Source organism: Rhizophagus irregularis, chromosome 27, assembly GCF_026210795.1.
Source record: "Rhizophagus irregularis chromosome 27, complete sequence".
NCBI lineage: Eukaryota > Fungi > Glomeromycota > Glomeromycetes > Glomerales > Glomeraceae > Rhizophagus > Rhizophagus irregularis.
This window is the reverse complement of record NC_089455.1, coordinates 298322-313981: the sequence shown is the minus strand read 5'-3', so window position 1 is coordinate 313981 and position 15660 is coordinate 298322. Positions and strand designations below refer to the sequence as shown.

Below are 15660 nucleotides of genomic sequence, written 5' to 3'. Positions count from 1 at the left end.
TGAACTTACCACACCTATTGAATATTGATATTACAGTACCTTATGTTTCAAATGCCACTTCAAACGATTGAAGTGATTCATTACTTTTAGTGATTCAAATTCTTTTTTGCCACCAAGTCAAATTCTGCAAAGTATCAAAACACAGAAAAAGATCTACCGAAGCAGAATTTCATGCTTTATTCAAAAGTGTTTACGAAGAAGATTTTCTCATAAATGATTATGGATGTGCATAGAAAAATATTATTCCATGTCCCCTCGAAATCAATCTTGTCACTTCTGGTTTAACGAAAAAAATTATAAAAAATAATAATAAGGTACTATTTATCAATAAATGTTGTGAAGGTTCGAAAAGCAATATTAATACCCAAGTGCTTCCTATCAATTATTGCATTAATAAGTTCACTTAAGAGGGGCTTAGCATACTTGATGTAGATGGTGGATTTTAAATTCCCTGTTGGGGAAGAATAATATGTACCTTTTTAACAGTCATTTTTTTTCGTGTCAATTGTTTGTTCTCTTTTAGGCCTTTCTTGGATTCAGAGGACTGAAAGTGCTTCGCGATCACAATTCTACTGTGAATATCTTTCTCTGTTTTCAAGAATTCCCAAATGACATACAAATTTTGAATGCAAGGCTTTTTTGTTGCATGAATGACAGGTATTAGTGAGGTACCTTGGTGCAGAGCTTTGAAAAACTGAATGAGTTTGACTTCTGAGAGATGCAATGTAGCCATTTATGCTTTTTCTGAAGGGCGTCTTCAGGCTGAGCAAAATGTTTTGTTACTATTCTAACCCGATCATTCATATTTTTTGATTCAATAGTACTAGTACTCATTTTTTTTTTAGATTAAATAAATTGTGTTACTGATCAACCAATGTATTTTTACGAAATTTAAACAAAATTTTTTTCAGGTTGGCCCGAATTATCCATGTGATTCGTATCTCTCCTCTCAAAGTTATGAGATTTCCCAGCGTAACCACCAAGAAATCTCCAGCACGTGATCAAAATTTACAGATCGTTTCCAAAAATAGATGATAATCCGGTAACGAGAAAATTTTATATTTTTATTTTTCAATTAAAATTTAGAAAACCTACTATACAGACTCCAAATTGAATCTTACATGTATTTTTGCTTTTTCTGCAAGTTTACTTAAGGAGAAAACATGGGGTTTGAATGCCAATTTTTTGTTAAGGTTAACTTTTACAAATTTAGATATAAATGAGCAAAAAATGGTATACAACCCACCCTAATCAAACTTGTAGAGAAAGTATTTATTCCTATAGAAATTATGATTATAAAAGCTGAATAATATTTGTATTAAGATTTACTAAAAAAAACAAAAATTTTGATAAATTTTATTTTTATTTTATTTCTCAACGTGACAAAGTTACAGTAAAAATTACAAAGAAACTATATACTAGAATCAAAAGTAATTCAATCAAACTGATAACCAAATCGCCAAAGAGCGATGCCACCTTGGTGTGATAAAAAGGAAAAAAGAACGGTGGTGCTATAAAAGCACAGTCGAGGTATAAGAAATGAGAGAGAGAAAACATAAACACAACTATAGCCGTGTCATAATTGAACCAAGAACCTGCCGATTCTGGTCATGAGGGCCGAACCACTAGGACAGTTCGACCAGTTCGTGTTCGATAAATTAATCTAACTATTTTTGGCAAAATCGGTCACGTGCCAGTGATCGTGATCAATGGACACGTGTTAATCTACTAACTAAATATATATATTTTTAACGAATGTAACCACAATATTTACTAATTTACTGTTTATTATAGGAAACGAAAGAATTAAATTTTAATTAAGATATAATCATTACGTTTAAGGTTGGAAGTACATTCTACTTTCAATTCTTCCTATTCAAATATCATTTCCTAATTATAATAAGAATTAGAGATGATCCGATTTAATATAAAAGCTTTCAAGAACATCGATGATGTGCAATGCAGCAGAATCAAAGATTTTCAAATTATTTAATGTTGCAATTAATAACTGGTAATAATTGATTTGCATGATCTAAGATTTAATTAATTCACACCCTTTTTGGTACTAGAATCATTGAAAAATTTTTAACCGATAAAAGCAAGGATCATATTCAATGCAAAAATGAAAAAATTAATTTTTTTACCTAATATTTTATTTTACATAATATTTTTCTGCTATTGAACTTTACTTAGATTTAATTCAGACATTTAAATTCTTTAAATTTTTAATTAGCATAAATTCTGTATTTAAGGCAAGATAATTCAAAGGTCAAATTCATGGTAAGCTAAAGCAACCATGCATTCAAGTTCATTGTAAACGCACCAAATCTACATTAATTGACTTCATTTTTTTTTTTGTTTTTGAGCCATCTGTTTATTATATATTGGATCAAATCATGTATGTTCATCTAATACTCTTACAATTATCTGTGAAATTCATAATATTTTGTGTTTCTTCAGGAACGTACATTGATTATTAAGATCATATTAATCACGATTATTAAATCATATTGAGGAACGGTAAATAATTTCGACAGGGGCATATATGCTATGGGTTTATCACGTTTCAGGTCGTCTACAATCACATATGGTCTAGAAAGTTCAACCATCTTCGTTATACTGGCGACCAGTTACGTCAATATAGATATAGCTTCAATCAAATGCACTCTTTTTCTGATTATTACTAAATATTAAGTAAATTATAGATAAGTTGTAAACTTACGGGCTTACTAAATGTTGAGTAAATTATAGATCAGTTATAAACTTATGGGCTCATTCTACCATTATCATTTAATCCATCTTTCGTCATTACTTCAATTAATTTTGATCAAAAAGTTCAAAAATGGGCTTAAGCAATGCTCATGAATAAAGAGATAGCATAAATAAACGGAAAGCAAAGTTTTGCGCTTGATTTGCTGGGAACTTAGAAGAATATCCTTTTTGTTTTTAATTAATTTCAACAGCAAAAATCATTACTTATACTCAATCATAACACTTATCTAAAAATAGGTTCATTTATTGCTGTTTTTTTTCAAAAATAGATGAAAAGGTTAAACTTATGATGATTTATATAAATTATAAACGTTTTTTCTAAATTCAATTATGAAATTCCTTGACTTTGCATGTTACCAGTTTGCTGTTGCCTTCTTCATACGTCTTAAAAATATGTCACCACAAAATTAAAGGTCTACTTTACCACATTGCTTAGGAAAATGAATAAAATAAAGTCGGACATTTTAGATCCCGTATAAACCTCAATAGTTTCTAATCTTAGAAAAATACCTTTAAATCAAAAAGCACTGATGTATGAGTAACATGGGTCATTGCAATGATCGATTAATAAAGGAAAATCAATAAATAATTTAATCATCAAGAAAACAAATAAACAAATAGGAATTATGCAAGGAACTTAACATCACTACTCTTCTTAGAGATCATATTCAGATACTGACAACCTTACTTAATAAACTTCCTCCACCATCCTTTAACAAAGTATGCATGCATATAATGATTCTTATTATGTTCTCATTATGTAAGAGAAGATATAAATTTATTATATAATTTTTTAAGTATATTCAATTAATTTATTTCAATATAACCAAAGAGTAGAAGGAATAGATAAAGAGCATTATAAAGCAGAATCTTGTTGAGTTTTTATCAATCAGGATATGACCCGTGAGGTCATGAGTCATGGCCCGCAGTAACTTAGTAGTCCGCATGACCAATCATTTCATTCACCAATAAATTAAAATAAAGCTACTATACTTCATCAGATTCGGAGTGTTGATATCTAAAACAAATTTAAATATATCAGGTAAATATAAAATACTTATAAATCATAATACAAAGTTTAATTTTCAGCGTATTTTTATTTGCATTATTAATTTGTTTCGAATTACTGCGCCACAAAATTCAAATAGCGGAAATTCTTGATTAAAGATTATAGTGAACATTCCTAACATTAACTACCTGATACATAATATTAAGATGACCGATCCAACAAGGAGCTTGGATGAGTTTAACACGTAGTGTTTGAGCGAAAACGAACAATTGATGTCTGAGGAAAGGATTCAGCAACGAAATTATCAATGAAAAATCACTCTATAGTCTTTATTGAGCGGCTATGAGGCTTGAGACTAGTAGTTTCTCTAAAAGAAAAATGGAATAGTCAAGACCATAATTGTGAATTTAGAGTGTATCGTCGACATATAATATTCAAAATATCGAAAGCTCGAAAGTCACATAAGCGGCTGAAAATTGTCGAAATCATTGAGCATAACATAACTTGTTACCGACTTACTATAATAATTGCTTTTCATAATAAATCAAAAGTTAAAAGTCTTATAGATAGTACAGTCAAACCTTTATATAACGATATGTCGGGACATATATGAAATTTTTAGAAAATATCGTTATATCAAAGTTATACCGATATTTATATGTCCTCACATATAGTGGGAAAATAAAATTTTATCGGTATAACAAGTTTTTAATAGTATATCGGTATATCGAATATCGGTATATCGAGGTTAGACTGTATATTAAAAGAGAATTGTATGTTACGAATCCTGCACAAAACGCACCCGTCTATATTTGACCGCGGAATCCCTATAAAAAAAAATTTCTTTAAAATGTACTTAAAATATACTTATATATTTTTAAAATATATCTAAAATATACTTAATATTTTTAAATATACTTAAAATATACTTAAAATTGCAATTTTAAGTATATTTAAAGTGTAAAATTTTGTACTTAATTGCAATTTAAATATAATTTAAGTATAATTTAAGTATATTTTAAATATAATTTAAGTATAAAATTTCATACTTTAAATATACTTAAAATTGCAATTTTAAGTATATTTTAAGTACATTTAAAAATTTTAAGTACATTTTAGATATATTTTAAAATATATAAGTACATTTTAAGTATATTTTAAAGAATTTTTTTTTTTCATAGGGAATTACGTTTAACAGCGGAGTTTATCACACTCTTATTGTGGGTACTTTGAATAAAAAACGCTAATTTGTCACCATATGACACATTCCGCGTGAACAATAAAATTACAATTATTTGAGATCATTATTAGAAAATAATCGGTAGTTGGCTCATTTGCTAATTTTATTATATAATACATTTTTTAAGAATTTCATTTTGACCATTATCATTCATATAAAGCCATACCAAAGCGTTTAGATGCCCAATTTTTTCATGAATTCTTTAAATTTTAAGATACATTTAGGATCAATTAGGTATGTAATAAATAAAGTCAATTTGTAAAAAAAAAAAAGTTATTATTCGTTATTTAAAAGAGTAGGTTTTTTTATATATACTGGTAAATAGTAATATATTTGGAATTATTTAGTGTGAAAAAGTTGATGTTGAAAATTAAAAGTTAATTTTAAAAATGATATAATTCATGAAAAAAAGTCCAAGAAAAAGAGTTTTGATTCTTTATTTTATTCTTTTTAAATAATAAATATTGAAACGGGATTTAGTTTCCTGTACTATATTAAGTTTTGTAGTATTTCGTTCACGCTTACAAAATCACCACATGTTTATAATTCTAAATGCAAATACTTTCCATTTTAAGGAATTCTACGCGACTTATGGGACTTATGGTCATTAATATTCGCATAGTTGAAATTATATTCTCTTCCAGTATGTGACTTAAAGTACCCCAACTTTTGCTTGAAGCTTGGAAATTGAGTGATAGTAATAATGCCAGTTTGAATTGGAGGCCTTTTTAACTTTCAATCCGGTAAAAAAAGTGTGATGCGACTTATGACCGTTAACATTCGCATAGTTGAAATTATATTCTCTTCCAGTATGTGACTTAAGTATCCCATTTTTGCTTGAAGCTTGGAAATTGAGTGATAGTGATGATGCCAGTTTGAATTGGAGGCCTTTTTAATTTTAATCCGAAAAAAAAAGTGTGATGCGACTTATGGTCATTATTATTCGCATATTTGAAATTATATTCTCTTCTACTAGTATGTGACTTAAAGTATCCCAATTTTTGCTTGAAGCTTGGAAATTGAGTGATAAATGATGCCAGTTTGAATTGGAGGCCTTTTTAATTTTAATCCGAAAAAAAAAGTGTGATGCGACTTATGGTCATTATTATTCGCATATTTGAAATTATATTCTCTTCTACTAGTATGTGACTTAAAGTATCCCAATTTTTGCTTGAAGCTTGGAAATTGAGTGATAAATGATGCCAGTTTGAATTGGAGGCCTTTTTAATTTTAATCCGAAAAAAAAAGTGTGATGCGACTTATGGTCATTATTATTCGCATAGTTGAAATTATATTCTCGTCTACTAGTATGTGACTTAAAGTATCCAATTTTTGCTTGAAGCTTGGAAATTGAGTGATAAATGATGCCAGTTTAAATTGGAGGCCTTTTTAACTTTCAATCCGGTAAAAAAAGTGTGATGCGACTTATGGTCATTAATATTCGCATAGTTGAAATTATATTCTCTTCCAGTATGTGACTTAAAGTATCCCAATTTTTGCTTGAAGTTTGGAAATTGAATGATAGTAGTGATGCCAGTTTGAATTGGAGGCCTTTTTAATTTCAATCCGGAAAAAAAGTGTGATGCAAGATAATGAGACAATAACAGGCTTATGATAATTAACTTTCCGTTATCTTTCAGCAGAAATTTCGTCTTCTCATCGGCTGCTAATATCCAACCGCAGATTATAATTTTGAATTGATGTTAAGGGAAGTGGAATAATGAACTCAACTTTAAGGTTCTAGCTTGTCTGATTGGAGCCCCTAGCTGTTACTCCTCATTGTAAATAAGGAAAATGATGATATTGAAAAACAAACAAACGTGCTTCCAGTTGTAAGTTCTTTTTTCAGAGAGGACTTAATTAAAGATATAACAAAACCAGAGCTGCTTGTGGTAATTAGAGCTAATTAAACTGGAATTAAATAAACTGAAAATAATCTAGGAAGGTTTAGGTAAAGAAAGTCGTATAATTTAGGTTAGAATTTTAAGTATTGTGTTTTGATACAAAACAAAGGAATGCCAAAACCATTAAAAATCGATTTCTGACTCAATTCAACCTTTTCTTCAACATCTGCTGCAATCTAATCGCTCTTACCAGAATGGAGTTCTGGTCAGTAATATTTCATTACTCTTTTACACTCCATAAAGACCATAGAGCCAATCTTGAAGATATTTATTCGTTTAGATTGAATAATTACCCTTTGTATTAATTATTATTGTCTATTTGTTCGAGATTGAATAAATTAATTCACTTTTTCTTTTGAGTTGGAAATACAGGAAGTTTTATGAACATTAATATTATTCTTATGAAATATCCTTAGTATTCTCTAGTTTAGAAGACCTCAAATTAGGTGACTGACAGGTATACAATTTTTGATGCATTTTAATACATATTCAACAAGGCTAATAATTGCTGTAATGCATGCATTCAAGGTATCTTCCATTATAGTAGTACTTAGTGATGCATGTCACTTGTATCATCATATTGATAAAATTCTTCATTCTTCAGAGTCCGTTTCATCATCATTTTTATCATTCTCTTGTAGTAAAATTATAAGTCGTTCCGATTAGAAGTTGATTGTAAAGCCTAATTTCGCTGTAGTGCATTCAAGGTATCTTTCATTATAATAGTACTCCGGTGATGCACACTCTTTTGACCCATTCTCTCACTAATTTCGCTGTAGTGCATTCAAGGTATCTTTCATTATAAAAGTACTCCGGTGATGCACACTCTTTTGACCCATTCTCTCACTGATTTCATCTTACAACTTCATCGATATAAAATTCTATGAATAATTTTATAAGCTCTGCATTCATGTAATAAGGATAATTTTTTAATGATTGAATAGGAATAAATCTTGTGTACTATATACTTAATTATAAAAATTATCATCTAATTGTTATGCACTAAATCTTTGAAAATTAAATTGATTGAAAATTTTACCCTTAGAAATGAACTGATAGTATTAAAGATTCGAATCATTATTTTTTTGTAAAAAAAAATGTGCTTATATTGAATATTGAAACTTGCGCAAAATGTGGCTAGTAGATCTTATATACAGTAAAACAATAAATCATTATTCCATAAAAAGTATACATCATATATTGAAAAGTAAACGTCCGTCACTTTATTATTCAATCTCTAACTGTTCTAAATATGAAAATATATAACAAAAGATTCAATAATTGGTAAAAAAAAAAACTACATAAACTAAATGATTATAAGAAGAAATTATTATTTTTTTTTTACCTTCAAATAAAGTTGTACATCTTATTTATTGATATGATTATTTTTTTTATTAATCCTAAAGAAATTTTAAATATGGAATTTTAATATTTTAATGTTAAATGAAATAAATATGTTAGGATTTCAAATATCAAAAAATTTAAAACAAATGAACAAAATTTAAATAAATAATTAACTTTAATAAGCAATAAACAATTGATATCTCAGATTTGAAATCGTGCATATTTTTTGTCAAATAAAGTAATAACCTGAAATCTCTCGACGATCTCGCTATCATTTTTATTAATTACGAGTAGAATTTTTATTGAATCTACAATGACTATTATTTTTTTGATGAACATCCTGATAATGAAGAAAAGTTATTATTATTATTATTACATAATTATACGTAAATTAAAAGAATAAAATAAAATACTTTACTACTAAAATATAGACGGTCATTCTGCTTGTAAATTAGTAATGAGATACTGGAATGTTGACTAAATCTTGACGACAAAAAACTAAAAAAAGAAAATTTTGATTATTCTTTTTGTAAATATGCTATTCCATCTGTAAAACAAAATAGAAAGATTTCACACTTAAAACTTAAGAAATCAACAATTAAACATACATCGCTTGTTTATTCACTAATTATTTTAATCCATTTATTCCACGATATGAATTTAACAGTCGTAAAATTAGTTAACAAAGAATTTCTAATGTTCTTTAATCTTCCTAATCCTAATAATATTATAAATTGATAAACCGATTCAGTTAATCTTAATCACAAATTATCACCTAATCCAAATCTTTCAATTATCTCACCTGAACTTAATTCTCAATTCGAATCTACTACGAAACAATTTTCAGATGAAAACAAATCTACGAACTATTACTGAAAAGGAATTATTAAATCACCAACTAAAGATTGTCAAAACAGAAACAGCATACACATATGAAGGACTTGAAACTTTTGATTTAATAAAGTTCATTCAAACTGAAGAAACATTAAAGGTTCCCCTTAAGATGTTGAATATGTATGCACATATTAAAGTTTTGGATTTTGTTTCTTATTAATAGTAAGAAACTTATTTTTAATTTCTAAGATTATAAAAAAAAAATTATTTATTATTTTTCTTTAAATATGTGGATTGAAGAAGAAATTATTTTTAGAAAGATTAGAGAAACTTTTAAAGTTTTTCGATATGATTTCATATGCTTTATAAAAAAATTTAAGATGGATAAGAATATAATATATTTTTTTTATAATATTCTTTTTTTATGTAAATATGACATTATCTTTTAAATCTATGGTAACAATACGTACATAGAAAAGATTAAAAAAAAAGATCTTGTGCTTTTTTAATAGAAATTATACGCGTATATTAGTAAATTTGTGATATCATGATTATATTAATTAATTTTTACACTTGTACTTTTTAATATTGGTATATTTTTTTGTATGGCCAATAATCGATCATATTACGTACGATAATATAAAAAATTGTTTTTTTTTGTATAATATTGTTTGTTCAATGATGCTGTATTTATTTTGATACGTTTCAGATTGGACATGAATGGATTGATTTAAATTACGCGTGATTATAAAATTTAACCGATTATGTGCAAGTTTGCCATTAAATTATATTATAAACTTTTGATTATGATGTTTATATATTGTAAAATATGAAAATATGATGAAACTTTCAACGCGTGAGACCGTGAAACCATGTATCCAAACCACATTAAAAATAATTAAATATCAATGCACGCCCCTAATCAGCTGGCTCGGTATAAAGAATTAATTTATGGTAAAAATGGCGTAACGAATTTTTTTAAAATTATATGAAACAAAGAAAGATAGAAAAGAAGGATTATAAAAAATTTTACTGGTAAACCATAAAAGCATACATAAAGAAGAAAAAAAAAAATTTTTTTTTTCCCCTGGAAATTTATATTAGTTAGTTTATATACAGTACATCAATAAATAGATTAAATAAGCAATATTAAAATAAAAATATTTATTTTTTATGGTTTTTTTCCTACCTTTTTACTTTGTTTTAAAATAATAATATTTATACAAAAATATACATATTCACTTTGTATTATTGATTTACATTTAAAAAATCCAAATATATTAATACAATTAATCAGGAAATGTACTCTTAACCTTGTTTAAATAAATTAAATATGCATTTTCATTAAATATATTCATTATTCAGTTTTTTTTTTCGAAGATCTGTAACCAATCAGGTAACTTTAATGTATGGCTTCATTGTTCAAAGATTCGTATTACACACATTCTTTTCTTTTATTTATATTAATAATATTTTAAAATCAAATTAACGCGTTAGTGATATATGCAGGCATATCCGCATCCGCAGTAAGAGTAACAAAGATTTTTGAATTTGGATTTGCAATATCATGCATTCCATCTACTCTAAGTCCTTAAAAAAGAGACCATAATAAAAAAAAAATAATGCAGTGTAATTGGTACCTCGGTTATAATCAATTGGAGAATTCCATCGTTTAAGATTCATTTCGATAAGAATTTATACTAACAAGTCAAAGTCAAAAAAAAAAAAATGAAAAAAAAATGAAAAAAAAAGAATTTCAAATATTTTTTTTTTAAAATGAGTGAATTAAAAAGTATTTAAAATAATAATAATAAATAAAAAAATAAATAAATAAAAAAGATTATCCTTTGAACGCCCATTTGCCTTACTAGATGAGGCGAATGATATGAATTTAGTTGTATCGTCCATCCACCGCAAATTCCACTCCGAACTCTTGATTAATTTATCTTGAAAATGATCATTTACGCTAACTCGAAAATCTTTGTTGAGTGGCTAAATTGCGACGTATAATATGCACAGTGACTTTTTAAATTTCTAACACAATCACATTTACACAATATGCACAATTATAATTTTAGTCCCCCCCCTTTTTTTTTTTAATATTCATGGATTTTTTTTACAGTGTAAACAAATCATCATCACCCACTCTATTTTTTTAACTTTTTATATAGTTTGAACAAAATTCATAACAAAAAGATTGTGCATAGATACTGCCTTTTTTGGAATATGTGATGGTTGAGGCTTGAAGTTTAACTAAATAAGGCGAAATTTGCATTTTATTTTGTGGAACGATCGGCCATGAGCTTTTAATAAGGTAAAAGAGTTAGCACGAAGAAATCGTTATAATCTTGTTCAAGAATTTTATAACATGTTAGAACTGTGAACTGTGGACCGTGAATCATAACACAACTTTATCTTATCAGTAATTATCGAACAGATTATTTAATCCTTCTATAAAGAATTTCTCTTCTAATTCATGTGATTCGTTATCAGTTCACTAAATCGGATTTAACGAAAACGAAAAAAAATTCTTCTTTTTAAAGGCTTGAGAAAATTATTTTGTGTATGTGAATTAAAAATTTTTAAACCAATCATTAAATAAGACTAATGTAAGTCTATAATAAATAAACATGTAAATATTATTTTATTAATCTTTGGAATTAATCGAAAAAAAAAAAAATATTCGAAAAAAAAAATAATGTGTGTTACAAATTATTAATGTCCAAAATTAAATACAATATTTTGCGTTATTATAAATTTTAGGATATGGATAGGCGCGTTTTTAATTTGTTCATGTTGTCAAATCCTTTTTTTTTTAAAAAAAAAAATATAAACACATACAATTAAACAAAACTTTTTTTTTGCGAGACTAATAATAATTAAAATTCCAAGTACACAGAGATTCGGATCGACAAGCGGCATTTAAGGAATTTTAAATGGAGATGTTTCGTGAAACTATTTAAAGATATAAAAACTTTTTGTGCATTTGAATATTTAAAAAAGTTATAAACGGAGACACTTTTCCGAATACGCCAATATGTGTAATATAGAACTTGTTTTAATCTAGGACATAATAATTTATTTTATAATATTATTAAAGAATCTTTTTTGGATATAAAATGAGTGCTCATAAGTAAATATTAAAAAATATTAAAATAAATTTTCTTATTGTTTTTCTAATTTTAATTTTAATTTTAATTTTTTTTTTTTTTTAAATTAAATAAATATAATATTAATTCCTTAATTATATTATATCCCTGTAGATTTCTAATAAAATATTCACTGATAGGCGATATCAAGATAAAAGGACGAAGCACGTTTTTAATCCGTGAAAAATATTTTTTTTTTATTATTATTTATATTTACTGTTTAAAGCATTATATTACTGAGTTTTGACTATTTGGCGCAATAACATTGTTCTTGACTAATGAAGTAAATAAAAAAAAAATTACATTCTCCGATAGCCCTCATTTTCTTTTTTCTTTTTTTCTTTTAAAAAAAACAATATTTATTATTTATTAATAAAAAAAAAAAATTTTTTTTTATATAGTATGTAAGTATGTAATAACAATTAGCCCAATTGTTTAAGTATAATCTTGTGAAAAAAAAAACAAAAAAAAAAATAATTTCATTATTTTTATTCTCTAAAGAAATTGTCTACATGACGCACATGTTTGTGTATGTTTTTCTCTTTTTAATTTCATTTTTCGCTAATTAGGAGTCGCGATAAATAAATTAAAAATAATATTGTGACTTTCTTTTTCTTCTATGCATTAATTTAATTATAAGGAAAAATAAAATTCTTTTATTATTCCGATTTGTATGATTTGTATTGTAATATATTAATAACTTTGGCTCCCTTTGATCGATAAAAAGTTATTGTGTTTTTTATGCAAATATTTATAAATGATCATCAATCAATTCACAAAGAGAAAATTTTTCTTTTTTATTTATATTATATTATTTACACAGTACCAACACAGAGTACCAATAATAATAATAATTATGTACCTATCACCTACACTTTCGGTACGATCTATCCATAAAAATACCGCCTGATAAGTAAATAATCACTGAGTAACATCTGAACTTAAAATTTATTCTTTTCAAAAAAAAAAAAAAAAAAAATAATTTATATTGTATAACAGCAAAACCCTATAAGTAAAACAGTTATTGGATAATCTGTTTTTTTCTTTTTTACTTACAGGTTTTTTATAAAAAGGATATGATGTGTGCAAAGAAATTTTATTGACTTTTACAAAAAAAAAAAAAAAAAAAAAGTCAAATAACACAAATAACAGAAAAATATCTACAAAAAAAAAAAACTATTTTTTTCTTTTTTTTTAAATACGAAATTTTTATTTCATTTTATTTCTTTACACGTTTATCTTCTAATTATGACAGTAGGAAGTATGAATAATATCCCATTTATTTTTGTTGAAGAAGGTATTACGGGTGGTAGACCAGCGTCTTCTCGAAATAAAGCAGCACGTAAAAAGATGTTAAATAATCGTCAACCACAAATCAACATACCTTTCCCTCCAACCATTACTATTGCTGAGTTGTTAACACCCAAAAAAAATTGTATAAAATCAAAGGCTCCCAACTGTTTCATGATTTATAGACAAAATTATGTACGTGAATTGCAAAATCAGAAGCTTTCATATGCCATGACGGATATTTCAGGCTTTATCAGTGACAGTTGGAAAAATGAATCACCCAATGTCGTGGAATTTTATAAAAATCTTGCTCAAGAAGCGAACAAACAACACAAACAAAAGTATGGGACTGTACCTGTTCCACCTCGTAACAGGAAAAATAATATTAAAAAGGAAAAGGAAAAAAAACTTACTGCGAAATCACGACAATCAGACAAGAATGAATCCAAAATACAAACTCCACAAATTTCCGACGATGTTTTACCAGCAGTCGCGCAAAATAATTATGATTATTTTCAAGAATTCACCCCTTATCAATGTATGCCCTATTTATTTGATGAATATTTACCACTTTGTTCTTATCCTGGTCCTGAAGAATTATTTGGCTATGTTTATCATCCTAATATATGACATACATACTGTACGTATATAAATGTACATGTATATATTATTTTACTTTCAGTTAATAAATTTCTTCTTCTATGTATTTTTTTTTTATCATTATTTTATTTTTTTATTTTTTCTTTTTGTTTTTTTCTTTTTTGTATATTCATTATTTCTTTTATATTTTATTTTGATATTTTATGTAACATGTACATACCAATTTACTTTTTCTTCTTCTTTTCGATAGTCTTTAGTTAGGCTAGTTTGTGAAAATAAAAAAAATTAAGATTCTAATTACATTTATGAAACTTATTCTCTTAAGTTAAAATAACAATTAAGATACAATTATGCTAATAAATAAATAAAGATTAATGTACATGTACGTACGCGTTTTAATTTTTTTTAAAAAAAAAAAGAATTTCAGAGTTCAATTAGTTTCTAATGCTGAGTTTGCTGACTGTATACTTTATTGTATGACATTTTCTAATATTTTAATGTAAAGCCAATAAATTTAATGTGTTCTCCTCCCTACGAAAATTACCCACAAAATAAATCTATATTTAACTTTAAGTAACTGAAGTAACCGAAGTGAACCTTATAGGTTAAGATATAACCTTAATAGGTAATACTAGTGATAAACCTTAAAATTTTTTTTTCTGTTCCAATATTTTGATGTAACAGTAGTTTTTTTTTTTTTAATAGCTCAAATAACTCAAATTTAAATAAACCCCCTGACTTTTTAATTAAGATCCTCAAATGTTATTATTATTAAAAAGAAAATCAAAAAGAATTCATGATTTCTATGCAAGTGTTAATTTTTTTGCGTGTAAAACTCGATAGTCGGCTTATCATTGTTTGTAATTTGCATTTTTTTAAAGTCTTAGTGCATAATCGGGCGTGAGTAAAGATTGATCAATTAATTCATACTAAGTCGTCATCAATCATCGTCATCATGTTGTCGTACATTAAAGTAACATACAAACAACAATATAAATCTCATTATGATCAACAGAACCAGGGTTGAAGACCCCTCATCTATTTAATTATATAAATTAAAAATATGTAAGAATAAAGGAAGCACATATATTGAATTAGTAAATATTCTCCTGGCTTACCTTAAAATAAATAAATAAAAGAATTACATGTAGTAAATAGAAATTCAAAAAAAAGAAAACACTTGACTTTAATATATTTTCATTCTTTCAACCAAAACATTGTACTTATATAAATATAATATTGTCCTTAAAATAAATTAATAATATTGTCGGTCTGAAAAGACCGACTATCCAATAATTTTTATTGTTTTTTTCAATTCATTCAATGCATAAATAATAATACGAAAAGATGTCCAACCAAAAAAAATAATAACAATTATGCTTCAATTTTTTGTGTTTGAATAACTGAAAATATATTATTTTAATTAAAAATTATGTCAAATATTTAAAAATATCCTTTCTTTAATAAAAACAAAGATATTATATTAATTACACAATATAATAATAATAATAATAATAA

At 26.1% G+C, this 15660-nt stretch overlaps 1 protein-coding gene across 1 annotated transcript; it reads left to right on the top strand.

Moving 5' to 3' along the window:
• Positions 1-13500: 13500 nt before the first annotated feature.
• On the top strand, positions 13501-14172 carry OCT59_017976 (uncharacterized protein; the record flags this gene model as incomplete). Its single annotated transcript, XM_025313607.2, has 1 exon — positions 13501-14172. The coding sequence occupies one exon, from the start codon at positions 13501-13503 to the stop codon at positions 14170-14172; it is 672 nt and encodes a 223-aa protein (XP_025186934.2).
• Positions 14173-15660: the final 1488 nt, after the last annotated feature.